The following is a 13,870-nucleotide window of genomic DNA, read 5'->3' on the forward strand; positions in this document are numbered from 1 at the left end:
GGATCCCCCCTTCCCTCCACTGGAACCCCCTGGAAGCTTAAGTCCTACCTGGGGAAAGAGAGGCCTCTCTTCCTTTACTTTCTTCACGCAGTCCGCCACCAGCCTCTTCATCGCCTTAGGACAGTTCTTGTACAGCCTGCTGAGATCCGGTGAGGCATACCCACGGCCCACCATGAAGATGATCTGAGGGAGGAAACACGTTGAGCAAGTGATAGGCGACCCACACAAAGCCACCTTGCTGCGCTCATGGCAGGAGGCCCAGGGGCCCCACAAACACCAGCAGGTCACCTGATCCCGGTTGTTGATGTGGGAGTAGGGAAGCTCCCCCGTCATCAGCTCATACAGCACGATGCCATAGGAGTACACGTCCGACTGGAAGCTGAATGGGTTGTTGTCCTGCATTCGGATCACCTCTGGGGCCTACAGGGACAGAGTAGGTTAATCCCAAAGTCATGAGACCACAGACATCCGGGGCCAGGCTGGCCCTTTAAAGTCCAATTCTCAGCTCTACATAAGACTTCCCCAAAGGACTCAACTCTAAAGCCAGTAGAGTCCTGGTCTCTGCCCCAGAGCCTGAACTTAGTCTCCCCAGCTGGCTGACTCTCACCCCTGCTGACCTTCCACCTTTGCCCCAGGGTGTCTGACACTAAAGGGATCATCGGACGCTGGGGTAATGCACGGAAACGCTGTAGCTCTGCACGGTTTCAGGGCTGTGCTTCCACCCTTTACAGGAAGACTTCAGTGGGAGCCCAGAGTCCTCACCATCCACAGCACAGAGCCTGTGGGCTGTTCAACCTGCTGAGAACCACTCCAGCGCGACTTCACTGTCGCCAAACCAAAGTCTCCAATTTTCACCGTGAGGCCTTCGTGGAGAAAGATATCTCAATGCTTGTTAAGGACTGGTTGCAAAGGAATGGCCAAGTTAATTTGATAAGCTTCCTAAAGTTATCTTAACACAGTGACCTATCTCCTGCTGGCCCAGCCTTCTCTGTGTTGAATTTTAGGCTTCCTAAGTTTTAAAAAGTGCTTTGAAATTGCCCTTCTTGTAGGAAACAGGCTGGGATTGCTCTGTGTGCCCGATGATTTGGCCCCAGACAAAACAAGCCAAACTTTCCCACCACTTCCACATGTAGTGCTGGGTCACTGGCCTTCCCACGGAGTGCAGGCACACTAAGACCCACAGCAGAGGCTGCCTTCTGGAGCTCTTGAACTCATGATCCTCCTGCCTCTCCCAAGGGCTAGGATTACAGGTGTGTACCGCCACACCCACTGTAATTTTAGAGATCTTGCAACATTTGGCTTGTATACATGAAACAAATGTATAAGATAAGTGTGACCCCACACAGTTACATTTAGTAATATATAATGGGCCTATTTCAAGTTTCACCCAAACATGTATCCCGACTCTTTTGGAAAATCTTTCCAAATGACTTCTGAGAAAAGCTAGGATCCTTCTATTGACTCCACACCGCAGCACAGGCAAGGCAGATGCTACTGACAGCATTCAGTCCTTGGGGTGACTTTGAATTTTGTTTCTCAAAGAACCAACTTCCTGGCTTTGTTTCTGTGTTCCACCTCTCCCTAAAAAGCTGTCCCCTGGCACCAAGAGCCACTTGTGATGAAAAGGGTCCCTTCTGGCTCCTGAAACCAAAACCTGAGCAGCCCAGCGGAACCCAGCGAAGGATACTGTTGGATTTCATGTCTCTGTGGATGATATTCTTTGCATGCAAATAGCTGTGAAGAGAAACAGATTAAAACCAGTTTTAAACTACAGCTAAGCAAAGGGCCTAATTCCAGTGAGGCACTGACTGGCGGTGACCAGCCCCACGCCTGTCCATCCTGTCCACTCCCCACCTACAGGGAGACCACAGCACGAATGACACTGTCATTTTAAGCTTAAGCATCAATTTTACTCAAATAATGCTGACAACCTCAGTGTCCATCAGCTAGTGAACAAATATGGTAGCATATCCACAGAAACGAAGAAAGTGCTGGCATATAGCACAACAGATTCACCTCGGAAACATTAAGCCAAGTGAAAGAAGCCAGGCACAAAAGGCCACATCTTATATTTTGCATCATCATTGATACGGAACAGATAAAATCCAGAGACTGGAAGTGACTGCCAGTGAGCATGGCTTTCTTTCTGGGGTGGTAAAAATGGCCACCCCCAGAAAGATGGTTGCTCTGCTCTGAACACACCAGAAACTCAGGGCCTCATGGATTGGTAGGCAGGTGCTTTGGTACCTGAACCATGTCCCCCAGCCCGTAAGATGGGCTGAGGTTTGGACTCAGGGCTTTGTGCTTGCAAAGCAGGCACCCTACCACTTGAGCCACACCTCCAGTCCAGTTTGCTCTGGTTATTTTGGAGATGGGGTCTTGTAAACTGTTTTCCCAGGTTGGCCTCAAACCTCAGCCCTCCTGATCTCAGCCTCCCAAGTAGCTAGGATTACAGGCCGGCCACTGGCACCTGGTTCATAAGATACACTTTTAAAGGAGTGAATTTTATGGCATGTGAGTTTCACCTCAAATTTTTCTAAAGAGTAATTCTACTTCTTAAAATTCAGACTTCTACATGAATGCAACCTCCATGTGAATTTTGAGACGAAACACAAGAATGTGTGCAGCCCTTGCATGTGGACTGCAGACCGACCCTAGGAGTCTGAGGCATTCCCACTCCTTAGCCTGTGTACCATCCACAGCACAGAGATGCAGAGGGCAGTATTTAATGGAGGAGCTGGGGATGACCATTGAAAATAAGTAGTATCGAGTCTAACAGCCACGCTGTTAAGAGCAGAAGGCTCCCACCCCACTCTGTTCCTGGGTCTCTGGATGAAGACAGTAGCAGCTGAAGTGTGAAGCTGAGGCCCATGAGGACAGCCTGGCTTGGTGAGGACTGTGAACCCATTCCTGGTGACTGACCCCTCCAGGCTAGGGGCTTGTTTTCTGCTGTGCAAAGATATCACACAATCATACAATGCACTAAGCTAAGGCGGCTTGTTCTGATCCTGGTTCCCACTCAGGGCCTGGGCCACCAAGGAGTCACCAGGCTGACTACTCACTCCATTCCCTGAGCTGTCTGCCGGGCAATGTCAATTAACTGGAACATCTGGAATTTGGTCTCCTGGACATGCAGGTGTTTGTAGAGACTGCTCCCCTCGCACCACTGGGTCACAATTGCCAGGTTGTCCTTCGTCATGTATCCCATGAAGAGCAGGATGTTCACATGCCGTGTTTTGCTGGGGGAGGGGAAGGAGAGAATGCTCAGAAATGTCTACTGTTTTCCCACAGACCGTGGATCCTCAGTGTTCTCAACCTCTGCCCCCAGCTTTGGAAGGGGCTGGTCAAGCAAAGCCATAAGACCCTGCCAGTAAGCAGCTGGCAAACAAAGGAGTCTACCCTTCGTTCTCTGTGCTGGCCTTGTTCATGCAAGGCAGATTCCATGGTCAACACAGGCACGGCTCTCCCCGGGGTCACCTCACCAGTGGAATCCACCACTGCTCAACTGACTCCTACAAGCCTGAAGAGTGACTCAAAGACTAGAATGCTGAAGGTTGAAATACAGACTAAAGCAAAAAGATTCTTGGAAATAAAGGTAAAAAATAGAACCTATTTCTCCCTACCTCAAACCAAAACCTACAGAGAGCTGGCTACTAAGTGTTCTGTGCCCAGAAGTGGTGTCCGCTGGGCAAAGGGTGTGGGCTCAAGTGGTAAAGCGCTTGCCCACCCATGTTCAAACCCCAGTACCAAACCACAGAGAAGGGCCCTGGAGAGGTCTGGAGGTCAGACACTCTGGAGGGAATAGCCCTGCATGCCTCACCCAACTCCACAGCTCTCTGCCTCCCACCTGGGGACTGGCCATGCTGCCCAGGAGCTGGACTCACCGCAGGACAGCAACCTCATTCCTGAAGGCCTGGAACTGCTCTGGAGTTGGGTCAACAACCTTTAGGATCTTCACAGCAACGTCTCCTGAAAATTAGTTTGTAGTTAGTACATTCCATTAAGTGATTTTTATTTTTTCAAATACCCTAGTTTTTTTTTTTTTCTTCCTTCTCTTTTTGGCTGTTCCTGGGATTTGAACTCAGGGCCTCACGCTTCCCACACAGGCACTCTACCACTTGAGTACCTACCTCTGCCAGCCCTGTTTTATGTTGGTTATTTTTGAAATAGGGTCTTGAGAACTATTTGCCTGGGCTGGCTTTGAACTGCAATCTTCCTGGTCTCTAAGTCACTAGGATTACAGACGTGAGCCACCAGCACCCAGCCAAATACCCTAATTTTGAGGAAAATACAGTGGGTCACTTTTTTAAGGAACCACATATCTGCTCAGATGGAACAAATTTGCCAACGTCTGAATCAAATGACTGAAACGTTAATAAGTGGTTTCACTGCTACCCGTCTCCACTCTAGGCCTTCAAACCGTCCACACCAGGGCTCCACACCTGGGAGCCCAGAGTCAGGTCTGTGGGATTCATCATCGACCTTTGCCTGTGGAGATGGAGTTGGCACCTGGCTATGAGTAACCAGCAAGTACACATTGTGAAGAAGGCTGGGGTGAGCAAGCAGACCCGTCCGCCAACTGTGGGCCTTAAGACTGCTCTTGGAGGAAATCAAAGACATATGTTGAATTCAGCTTCTTGGCCTTCGATACCATTAGAAAGTAATCTTAATACTGAATGCTTGCTGTACCCTGGACTGTAGGTAGGTTTATCTTCTCTAGCCCTCCTGCTACTCTATTATGTAAAGGAATACTGCTATCTTCATTGTGCAGATAACAAGCAGAAGCTAGTCACTTGCCCAAGGTCATACAGACAAAAACAAACATGCTGGAAGCCAGGACAAGGAGCCCAACCAGACTCCCACTGCTGTTCTTCCACAGGTGGCCATCGAGCAGTGACTAAAGCCAGCCTCTTCACACACCTTCAGAAACACTTAAGGATCTACTTTAAATGTGCAGAGTTAGAAGTCACTTTCAGAAGTTTTTTACAAAGATACATTTTCACAATAAATTAATTTACTAAAACAAGGTTTTGTACTTGGGAAGCTGAAGCAGGAGGATCGCAAGTTCCAGGGCATCTTGGGCTACACAGTGAAACCTTAGCTCAAACAAAACCCAAGCCCTTCCAATGATCAAAGCAGGAGTTAGCTGTCTCTTTGTAGGTGACAGTCCCTCCACACAGGGTGCAGCCCCTGCAGTGGCCTCTCTGTTGGCCCACTCCTCATTCCACTTCCAGGGAGTACCAACTGGTATACACAGTTCTCATATCATGTGTGATCTCTGGCTTGATCACCTAAGGCCATCTAAAGCCACAAGTCCTTGCAACTGGCTCTCATCCAATGCCCGTGCATGTGGTCTACCAAGGTGCGGGCTTTCCATGAAGGCACTGCTGACTGGATGGGGGGAAACATATGCCATGTTCGGAGCTGCCATCTATCTAGGAAAATGAATTCAGTAAACCATGGGGGACATGTGTCCAAAAGCCCTAACCTGGCATCACTGCTTACGCTGGTGCAGTCTGAGCCAAGACAGCAGTGCTAGGTTCCGGGATTCACCAAAAGGGGGAAACAGATCGCTTTGCAGAGAGCATGCAAAGTTTTCTGAAGGCAATAGTATGTAAGCCAAAGGAAGGATTTTAGTAAGTGGAGACAGGATGTTCCTGATTGGGCATATCAGAAAGAAAGGTGACAGAGAGAGGGGCACGACCTATGTTTTGAGAAGCTCTGACATGTGACTGGGCACCTACAGGACAGAAGGGGGCAGAGAGAAGTTTGCCACAATAGCCCAGGCAAGGTCTGGCATGGGGTAAACAGTAGGAACAGAAAGAGACTCTCTGAAGGTAAACAGGTCAAGTGAGTGGCAGGGCCAACCCAGGTTTATACAAAGCGAAGGCCCTTTAAAGCTCCAGGACAAGGTTGAGTGTGCAGGAAGGAGCTGGAAGTGATGCTGGACAGGCCCTCGGAAGGACCCGTTTCTGGGGGCCTTCCCATTGTGCAGTTCTGACAGTACTCTGGCAGGCAGGCCAGTACGACATCACACACAATCCTCAAAGAAAAAAGAACCATCCCACATGTCACTCGCCAATGGGCAGCCCTGTGCCCTAAGGAACTGTAAAACGTCTCAGATGACCAGTCACAGGAGGTAAACATAAATATATTAATGACCACGAGGCCCTCAGAGAAGTGGAGAAGTCTCACTTGACGCCATGTGTTGCTCTGTTCACATGGTACTGACTTCTCATTGATCTACAAAGGTGACTAGCATCACGTCCAAAGTCGACATGCAGGCTGTATTAGATGCAGTATTAATGCAGGGTTTTGCTGTTTTATAATCTGAATTTGGGGACATGCAGCACTTTAAAGAAAATACTGCCCACATTAGCTAATGTCCTAAAGCCAAAGGCATTAAAAATCCTGACCCAGAATGATACGTGTATTGCCAAAATATGCAAACTAGCTACAGAAGTTAAAATTGTACCTTTTTTCCAAGTGACAAAGTGTTTTCATTACAGTAAGAACACTCACACTCCACACACATTCAAGAATTGAACCTATGCATTCCTATTTAAAAGGGGCACCTACAATTAACCCTTAGGCATTGCAGAGAAGCTATTCAGGAGGTTCCTGGCTTTCCTATGCCCAGCCAGGGGCAAATGAACTGCCTGCCTGGACCTCAGTTTTCTTGCATGCAAAATCTGCAAGGCTCACCACAGCTGAAGTTTCTAGAATCCACACCCTGGCCCTCACAGCAGCAGGTGCTTCAAAGCATGTCCCATGAGCATACTATGCTTAGAAGCATCCCTGACATTTGACTACAGAACTCAAACCTCATTCACTGATGTCTGATTATCCTAAGAACCTTATCCCACCAACCGAAACGCCCAAGGTCTAAAAAGAATGCTGTGAAATTTCAGAGATACCATTGAATTGGATCTTCAGATGTAATCAAGAATCCACAGAGGGTGCCACTGTGAGCCAGGGAGCACACAGTGTCCCTGGTCCCTGGTGCTGAGACCTGACCTCGCCAGTGCCATGCAGTGGAAGGAGCCCCAACTCACCATGCCACTTGCCCTTGTAAACAGTTCCAAAAGAGCCAGACCCGATCCGAGTGGAGAGCATCACCTCACTGGCTTCTATTTCCCAGTAATAGCTTGAATCTCTCTGTCCACGAGGCCTCTGGAACAAGGAGACCATTCATAAACCCCATGGGATGGCAGTAGCCTGCTGGCAACCCACCCCTACCTGTCCCCATCTTCTAAAGACAAAAATAGTAACTTATTCCAATTGTTTGTCTGAAAAAATTCCAGCTTGTACTAAATTTGACAAGTTGTCAGATATAAGCACACCAAAAATGGCACTGACATAACCTCTTTGATTTATTGTATTTTATTACAGTCCCATCCCCAAATAAACTAAATGCATTCTAATTCCCACAAGTCAGTTCTCACTGGCCCTATGCAGCAGTAGGTACTGCTAGCCATACTCACGATTTTATTTTTCTCCTGGGTCCCAGTTCCTGGTGCCCGCTCCCTTTGTGCTGGCACAGGGGTTTTGGGCTGTGACCAGCCTGTTGGACTCAGGTTGTTGGGACTGCTGGACAGGGCTGAAGGTGAGGCTTAATAGACAAGACAAACAGAATCCACACGTGGATAAGCCAACAGAAGATACACAGCATAAAGAGAAAAAGCCCATTACTGTTTGCTAAATGACAGGGTGAGTACCTGATTCGCTGTGACTTCGAATTGCGTCCTGAAATAGAAAAGGAAAGCTGGTCAAACCCTACAATGGAGAAGTGATTCTCTGGGGGAAGGGAGCAAGGAGGACTTGCAGGAACAAGTGAAATATGAAACCCTCAAACACAGAATGCTCAATTCCATACTCTAGTCAATTCCCCTTGTTAAATCACCAAGCCTCTCCAAGACTGGTTCAATCAAACATTAGATAGACTGATACTAATTTTTCATAAAAACATTCTTTTTCTCAGAAGAGAACAATGTACACAAACTGTACTCTTTCAAGAAAGGCTGCTCAAGTAGTATAGAACACCTTCCTAGAGCACTCAGGGTCCCAAGTTCAAACCCCAGGACTAACAAAAGAAAAAAGGCTAGCAAAGTCACTATTAGCTGAGTCTTTCCAAAGAGAAGGAAAGGAAGAAAAATGTTGGGATTCAGTGGTGAGCTCACTCTTACTCCAGTAGGAGTTAGGGCAAACAGACCAGAAGCTGGGTTTGACACTGCTAAACAGCTACATACTTCATCCAAGCCTAAAATCACAGAGAGCTGCAGAAGCCATTAATCAGTCCCCTGTACCAAACCTGCATTCTACATGTAAAACATGTGAGCAGGTAAAGAGACTTGGCCAGGATCACACAGCAGGAGGGAGATGCTTTTACTCAGCACAAGATGCTGCTTGCTACTTGGGGAGGTGCTGAGGTTAGTTGCATTCTACTTAGGAGACAAGTCAAAGATTATGTTCAAGTTTATTAGAAACTGGAGAATAGTTTAAATCACAGGAGCCTCCAAGAGGCCTGAATCCTAATTTACAACTATTCACTGGGATTGGAATTTCTAGGGAATAGTAATATTAAGCCACTTGGCCCCCATGTCCCCATGTTCTCAGAAGGTGTGATTTTCTGGGAAGTCCTCTGCTCTTTGTGTTTTTTTTGGTACAGCCACTATATGGACAAGATTCTTGTTCCACACAACTACTGTTAGAAGGCTCCCAATCAATGACTTTTGTTTTGGTTTGGCTTTTTAGACAGACACTCACTACGTAACTCAGGCAGTCCTGGAAATCCTCAGCCTCCCGAGTGCTGGGATTATGGGTGTGAGCCACTTGGCTTCTGGTTACATCTTTATAGGAGATAAGGATTCATAAACCAAACTGCTTCTCCATAACCCCATAACCCGAACCCAGTTTTAGCAGCCCTACCCAAGCATCTCAGAGTTTCCAGTACAGCCTAGCTTGGTTCCCAAACCTGGCCGGTCCTCACAAATCACCAGCAGAAGTGCTTTGTGAAGTAAGTCCTCCTCCCCATGCACATGGCTGTGAGGGGAAGGTGGGAACCTGGGGATCCAGGCAGGATGACTGTGAGGGAGGAAAACGCTGGCCAAAAGTAACTGGATTTCAGTAGAACAGGCAATGGCTGTAGCCTCATCATGCAACTAACCTGATTTGTGTCTGTAGTCAAAGCAAAGTTCTGTGTACTTTTTCTTAGCCAGAACTGTATTTCCACGTATACAAGTCTACCATTAGACTTAGTTGACTCTTTAAAAACTCACTTTCAGTGCCCTTGGCTTAGGAAAATCTAACTTGAGAAATTCACCTATCAGCAAGGCCACATAGAGTATTTTTTACTCACATATAATCTGTTGACAAAAAATGCAAACACAGAAACCAGTCTGGCTAGAATATAAAATTTAACTTAGCAATTGTTTCACTTTGACAGCCTACTGTCTGACAGTCTTAGCAATCCTAATTACAAGAAAGCAAAGGCATGAAGAAAATACCTACTCTTCCCCTCACACAAAATCGTCTGGACCACGCCCTGGGAGAAGCATTCAGGATGTTATTCTAGTCCAAAGCAACGAGAATAAAGAAGAATAAAGAACACAGGAAGTATTTAAGTGTATTCAGTTGTGATTAAGGATGAACTAGAAAGCAAACCCAACAAACAGATCACACCAAGCCAGGGAAAGAAACAGTGGCAGAACACTAGCCTTGGGCCCTTTTCCGTCTGCCTAGGTGTCTGCGTACTGAACTTGTGACTCCACCCTTTCATTTCTCAATACAGCCACTTAAAGTCAAGGGTCTTCTGGGCATTTGTAACTGTCCATCAAAGTGGCCTTCGTTCCCACACCAAAATGGAATTACTCCCATCTTCTGTACTGGCTTGCTGACACAGATGGGATGAGTTCAGTTTTTAGCATTTCTTCAGAAGGTTGAATGGCCTATCAATCTGATCATTCAGCTACTCTACAGATGTTACAAATAGGATAATTTTTAATTCCAGGGGCCTGAGAAAAACAATGCAACATTCCTGATCATGTATGAAACCCAAAACTCTCTGTCGTAACAACCAACCAGTCCCAATTAACTGACTGACACTTGTCACCACCCCCAAGGGGCCCTATTACCTCAATCATTCTGCTGTCCACAGGCAGGGTGGTGCTGACCATGTGGACATTAGGTGTGGACGTCGACCTCTGCCTCTGGGAGAGGGAGCCTTCAGAGGAGGGGCTGGAGGTGTTGAAAGTGAAGGCGTGGGGTGTGGAGTATCTGTGCTGGGAACTGGGCAAGGAGGAGAAGGAAAATCTTGTAACTGGCACGCAGACCTCCACACCAGTAAATCTTTCAACTACCTACTTCATTAAGACACGCAGCAGCAACGGGCATTTCTGCATGCAAAGTTTGTGCTTGTAGTTCACACAAAACTACAATACATTTTAAGCTTTCCCCTTTTTAAGAAGTTGCCTCTTACAGAAAACTTTAAATTTTTATAGCATCTTAGGGGGAAAAAAACCACATTAACATTTGCCAAACACTACCACCTACTAAGCCAGCTGGAACTTGCCCAGTTTAATTTAAAGGCTAACTTAGAGAAGTTTAAAGAGGATTTTAAACACCTGCTGAGCACACATACAAGGCCAGGATCTGACCACTGTACATTGCTCCCTACACCAGCACACAAAGGAAATGAAGGTGAATTCAGTCTTCATATTTGCAATACCTAGCTGTGGAATTAATTGCTGTCTTCTTTCAGCCAACACCATTCTCCCACCAACCACACTGGGGACATGCATTAAATATAACCTTTTGGGCTGGGGATGTAGCTCAGTGGTAGTGTCTGCCCACTTTCTGTCAGGTCAGGGGTCCAATCCCCACATGTCAAAACAAAACCAACACAAGTACTGAGGTTGGGTTATGGCTCCGAACCTATGCAAGGCCCTGGGTTCCAGCTCTAGAACCAAGGGAAAAAAGTGTAACATGTACCATTTCATGACTTGCTCTAAAGATGAGCTGGAGTTTTGCTCAGACTCAGATAACGTCAGGTGTGAAGTCAGGGGATCAAGGCTGGTTTTCACAGGGACATTTGTCTACTGCCTTAAACCCCCACCTCCCCATAGCTCTGCCTTTATTCCTTCACAAGCCCAGTTTCTTCCAACCTTCAAAGGCAAGTACTGCTTTTTGGTCAAATGTGATTTTAAAATTATCAGAAATAGTTCAAGTCATACACAAATCTGTTATCATTTCAATAGAAATTCCTTGTTCTAACATGCCACCTTTAACTACGTCCGTGGTGGTTTTCCAAGGGCCATTAAATACTGTCTGATCTCACACACATTATGGTCAGGTATTTTAGACACAGATTTTATTTTAGGATTTAATTCTTATGTTAACACTGAACAAGATATGACCTCAACTAAGCTCTTGTTTTTAAAGGTGGAAACAGTAAAGACAAACTATATGCAAACTCACAGACATTAGAAAGAATAGTTATATCATAAGGAAATTCATTCTTTTGTGCAATAAATGCTAATAAAAAAATTAAAATGAAGAAGGATATTTATACTGAAAATCTAATTAGATTCTTTTTAAGATAGCAGACTATAAATACCATGGCTTTAGCAATCCAGGCCATACAAGCATCTCAGAGTTGAGAGTTTTGTTTTTATTAAATTACCACATTCAGTTGGGGACCCTTTGAGGAAGGCAAACTTAGGCTTCTGAAAACGTCCTAAGAAAATAAGGCACGTGTACAACAACAGAGCTCTCTGCAGGAGGACCAAAGGAGACACCACCAAAAACCCGCAAGGGTCTGCACAGTGGAGGCGGTAAAAGGAACTAACTCTTGCCTTCCATATTTGGGTTTCCCACCCCACCCACCCACCCAATATAATTTTCCAAAAGAAAAACTACAGATAAAAAGTTACCTGACAGGCATCCGGGAAACAGACTCTCGCATCCGACGCATCGTCAAGGAGGGCAGTGCTGGGGCCCCACTCTCACCCATTGTGGAGTTTGGAAACAGCCTATGAGACCAGGGAAGACTGCTCTTAGACCACCCAACGTTCCCCAGGCTCATTTCCCACAGTGCTTCAGGAGCCTGGCCTAAAGGACTACAATCCACATGGCTGCGTTTGACTACATTTCTAGGACGTACTGGTCTGATGGCCAGTTGTATCAAAATAATGTTTTTAAAGACAAAAATAAATAAATAAATACATAAAGTTATAGTATGGTATTTTACAATCCATATCACTGAGCTTTTCTGGAAACACTGTCTTAGAAACACTTTCATGAAAATAGTAAAATACGAAGAATAAACCATATTTAAAATCAGTGCTGTCAGGTGTGGTAGTGGTAATCCCAGTACTCAGGCTACAGAGACAGGATTGTGACTCAAGGCCAACTCAGGCAAGAAGGTTAGTGAGACCACGTCTCAACCAGTAAGAGTAGTGCACAACTGTAATCCAGCTAGTCAGGAGATGTTAAGTGGGTGAATGGTGGTCTGAGGCTAGTCCTGGGCAAAAATGAGAGGCTTTATCTAAAAAAATAGCAAAAAAGAAAAGGGTTGGGGGCATAGCTTAAGTGGTAGAGCCTAGTAAGTGTGAGATCCTTAGTTCAAACTCTAGTACTGCAAAAATAAATAAATAAGCATGAAATTGCTAAGTACAAGTGCCCAGCTCGTGAGGTGAAGGTGCTCAATCAATGATATGATCCTCTAGAACAGCAGGTTGGACCTATTGTCTATCAAGTAGATACTGACCCTGTGATTCAATGAGGAAAAAAACAAATGCATGTGAAAGCTGAAGCCGTTTTCGGCTTTTCTCTCTTACAGTAACCTCAGCTAGGTTGCTCAGACACTGCTATATATTTTTGTTGAGTATGTTAAACAGAGGCTTTTTTTTTTTTTGGTGGTAGGGAGTAACTGGGGTTTGAACAAAGGGCTTTGCTCTTGCAAAGCAGGCCCTCTACTGCTTGAGCCACACCTTTAGTCTTTATTTGCTCTGGTTATTTTGGAGATGGGGGTCTTGCTTTCTGTCCGGTACAGTTTTGTCCAGTCCTATTTTAAGCTTTCCGCCACAGCTGGGATGACAGGCACATGCCACCACATCCAGCTTTTTCCACTGAGATAGGATCCCGCAAACTGTTTTGCCCTGGTTGGCATGGACCGCTATCCTCCCCATCTCAGCTTCCTGCACAGCTTGGAATGACAGGTGCATGCTTCTGCGTCCAACTAGTGGTTGAGATGGGGTCTCAGGAACTTTTTGCCTGAACTGGTCTTGAACTACTGTCTCAGCCTGTAAGTCCCTAGGATTATAGGTGTAAGCCATCACTCCTGCCTCTGAACAGGCCTTTGACACTGTGAAAGGAGTACTGTTTCCTTTACCTCACACTGGAGAAAAAAGGGTTTGGGCTTAAAATAGAGCATAAAGTTCTAAAGACTCTTATTTCTATCAGGAGACAAACCAGTTACCAGCTACGGTCCTGGGGTTTGAGCTTGGGGCTTCATGCTTGCCAGCCACGTGGTCTACCAGTTGAACCACTCCACCAGCTATGTGTGTGTGTGTGTGTGTGTGTGTGTGTACACGTGTTGGGTAATTTTGAGGTTAGGGTCTTGCTTTTTGTCCAGGCCGGCCTCAACAGTGATCCTCCTGACTCTGCTTCCTAAGTAGCTAGGATTACAGGCCTGAGCTACTGGTAGCCAGCCTCATAAACAAAGTAGTTTACTATTTTATTAATTTTATTAAGTAATCAAAGTTTAATTTAAAAGTACGGTTTCTACAGTGCCTTTTAAAAGCCTACTGTAAACAAGCATATGAAAAGTAAAGTTTTATATAGTTTTGTGAGTGTAGAAAAACTCAGGAAA

At 45.9% G+C, this 13,870-nt stretch overlaps 1 protein-coding gene across 6 annotated transcripts in view; it reads right to left on the reverse strand.

Annotated features, from left to right (window-relative positions):
• Window positions 1-13,870, reverse strand: part of Raf1 (Raf-1 proto-oncogene, serine/threonine kinase) — a 59,448-nt gene that overhangs the window by 1,033 nt on the left and 44,545 nt on the right. For 4 of the 6 annotated variants that reach the window (XM_020177159.2, XM_020177155.2, XM_020177157.2 and 1 more), the window contains 12 exons: window positions 11,931-12,029; window positions 10,134-10,287; window positions 9,511-9,570; window positions 7,719-7,746; window positions 7,485-7,612; window positions 7,056-7,173; window positions 3,885-3,969; window positions 3,063-3,239; window positions 1,688-1,734; window positions 763-881; window positions 289-420; window positions 49-183 (listed from right to left, as the gene is read on the reverse strand). In XM_020177159.2, coding sequence (XP_020032748.1) covers window positions 49-183; window positions 289-420; window positions 763-881; window positions 1,688-1,734; window positions 3,063-3,239; window positions 3,885-3,969; window positions 7,056-7,173; window positions 7,485-7,612; window positions 7,719-7,746; window positions 9,511-9,570; window positions 10,134-10,287; window positions 11,931-12,029 — 1,282 coding nt within the window. The remainder of the gene's footprint in view (window positions 1-48; window positions 184-288; window positions 421-762; window positions 882-1,687; window positions 1,735-3,062; window positions 3,240-3,884; window positions 3,970-7,055; window positions 7,174-7,484; window positions 7,613-7,718; window positions 7,747-9,510; window positions 9,571-10,133; window positions 10,288-11,930; window positions 12,030-13,870) is intronic. The other 2 variants (XM_020177160.2, XM_074044449.1) reach the window with 1 other exon arrangement.

The sequence above is a fragment of the Castor canadensis genome, chromosome 10 (genome assembly GCF_047511655.1).
Source record: "Castor canadensis chromosome 10, mCasCan1.hap1v2, whole genome shotgun sequence".
Taxonomy (NCBI): Eukaryota; Metazoa; Chordata; class Mammalia; order Rodentia; family Castoridae; genus Castor; species Castor canadensis.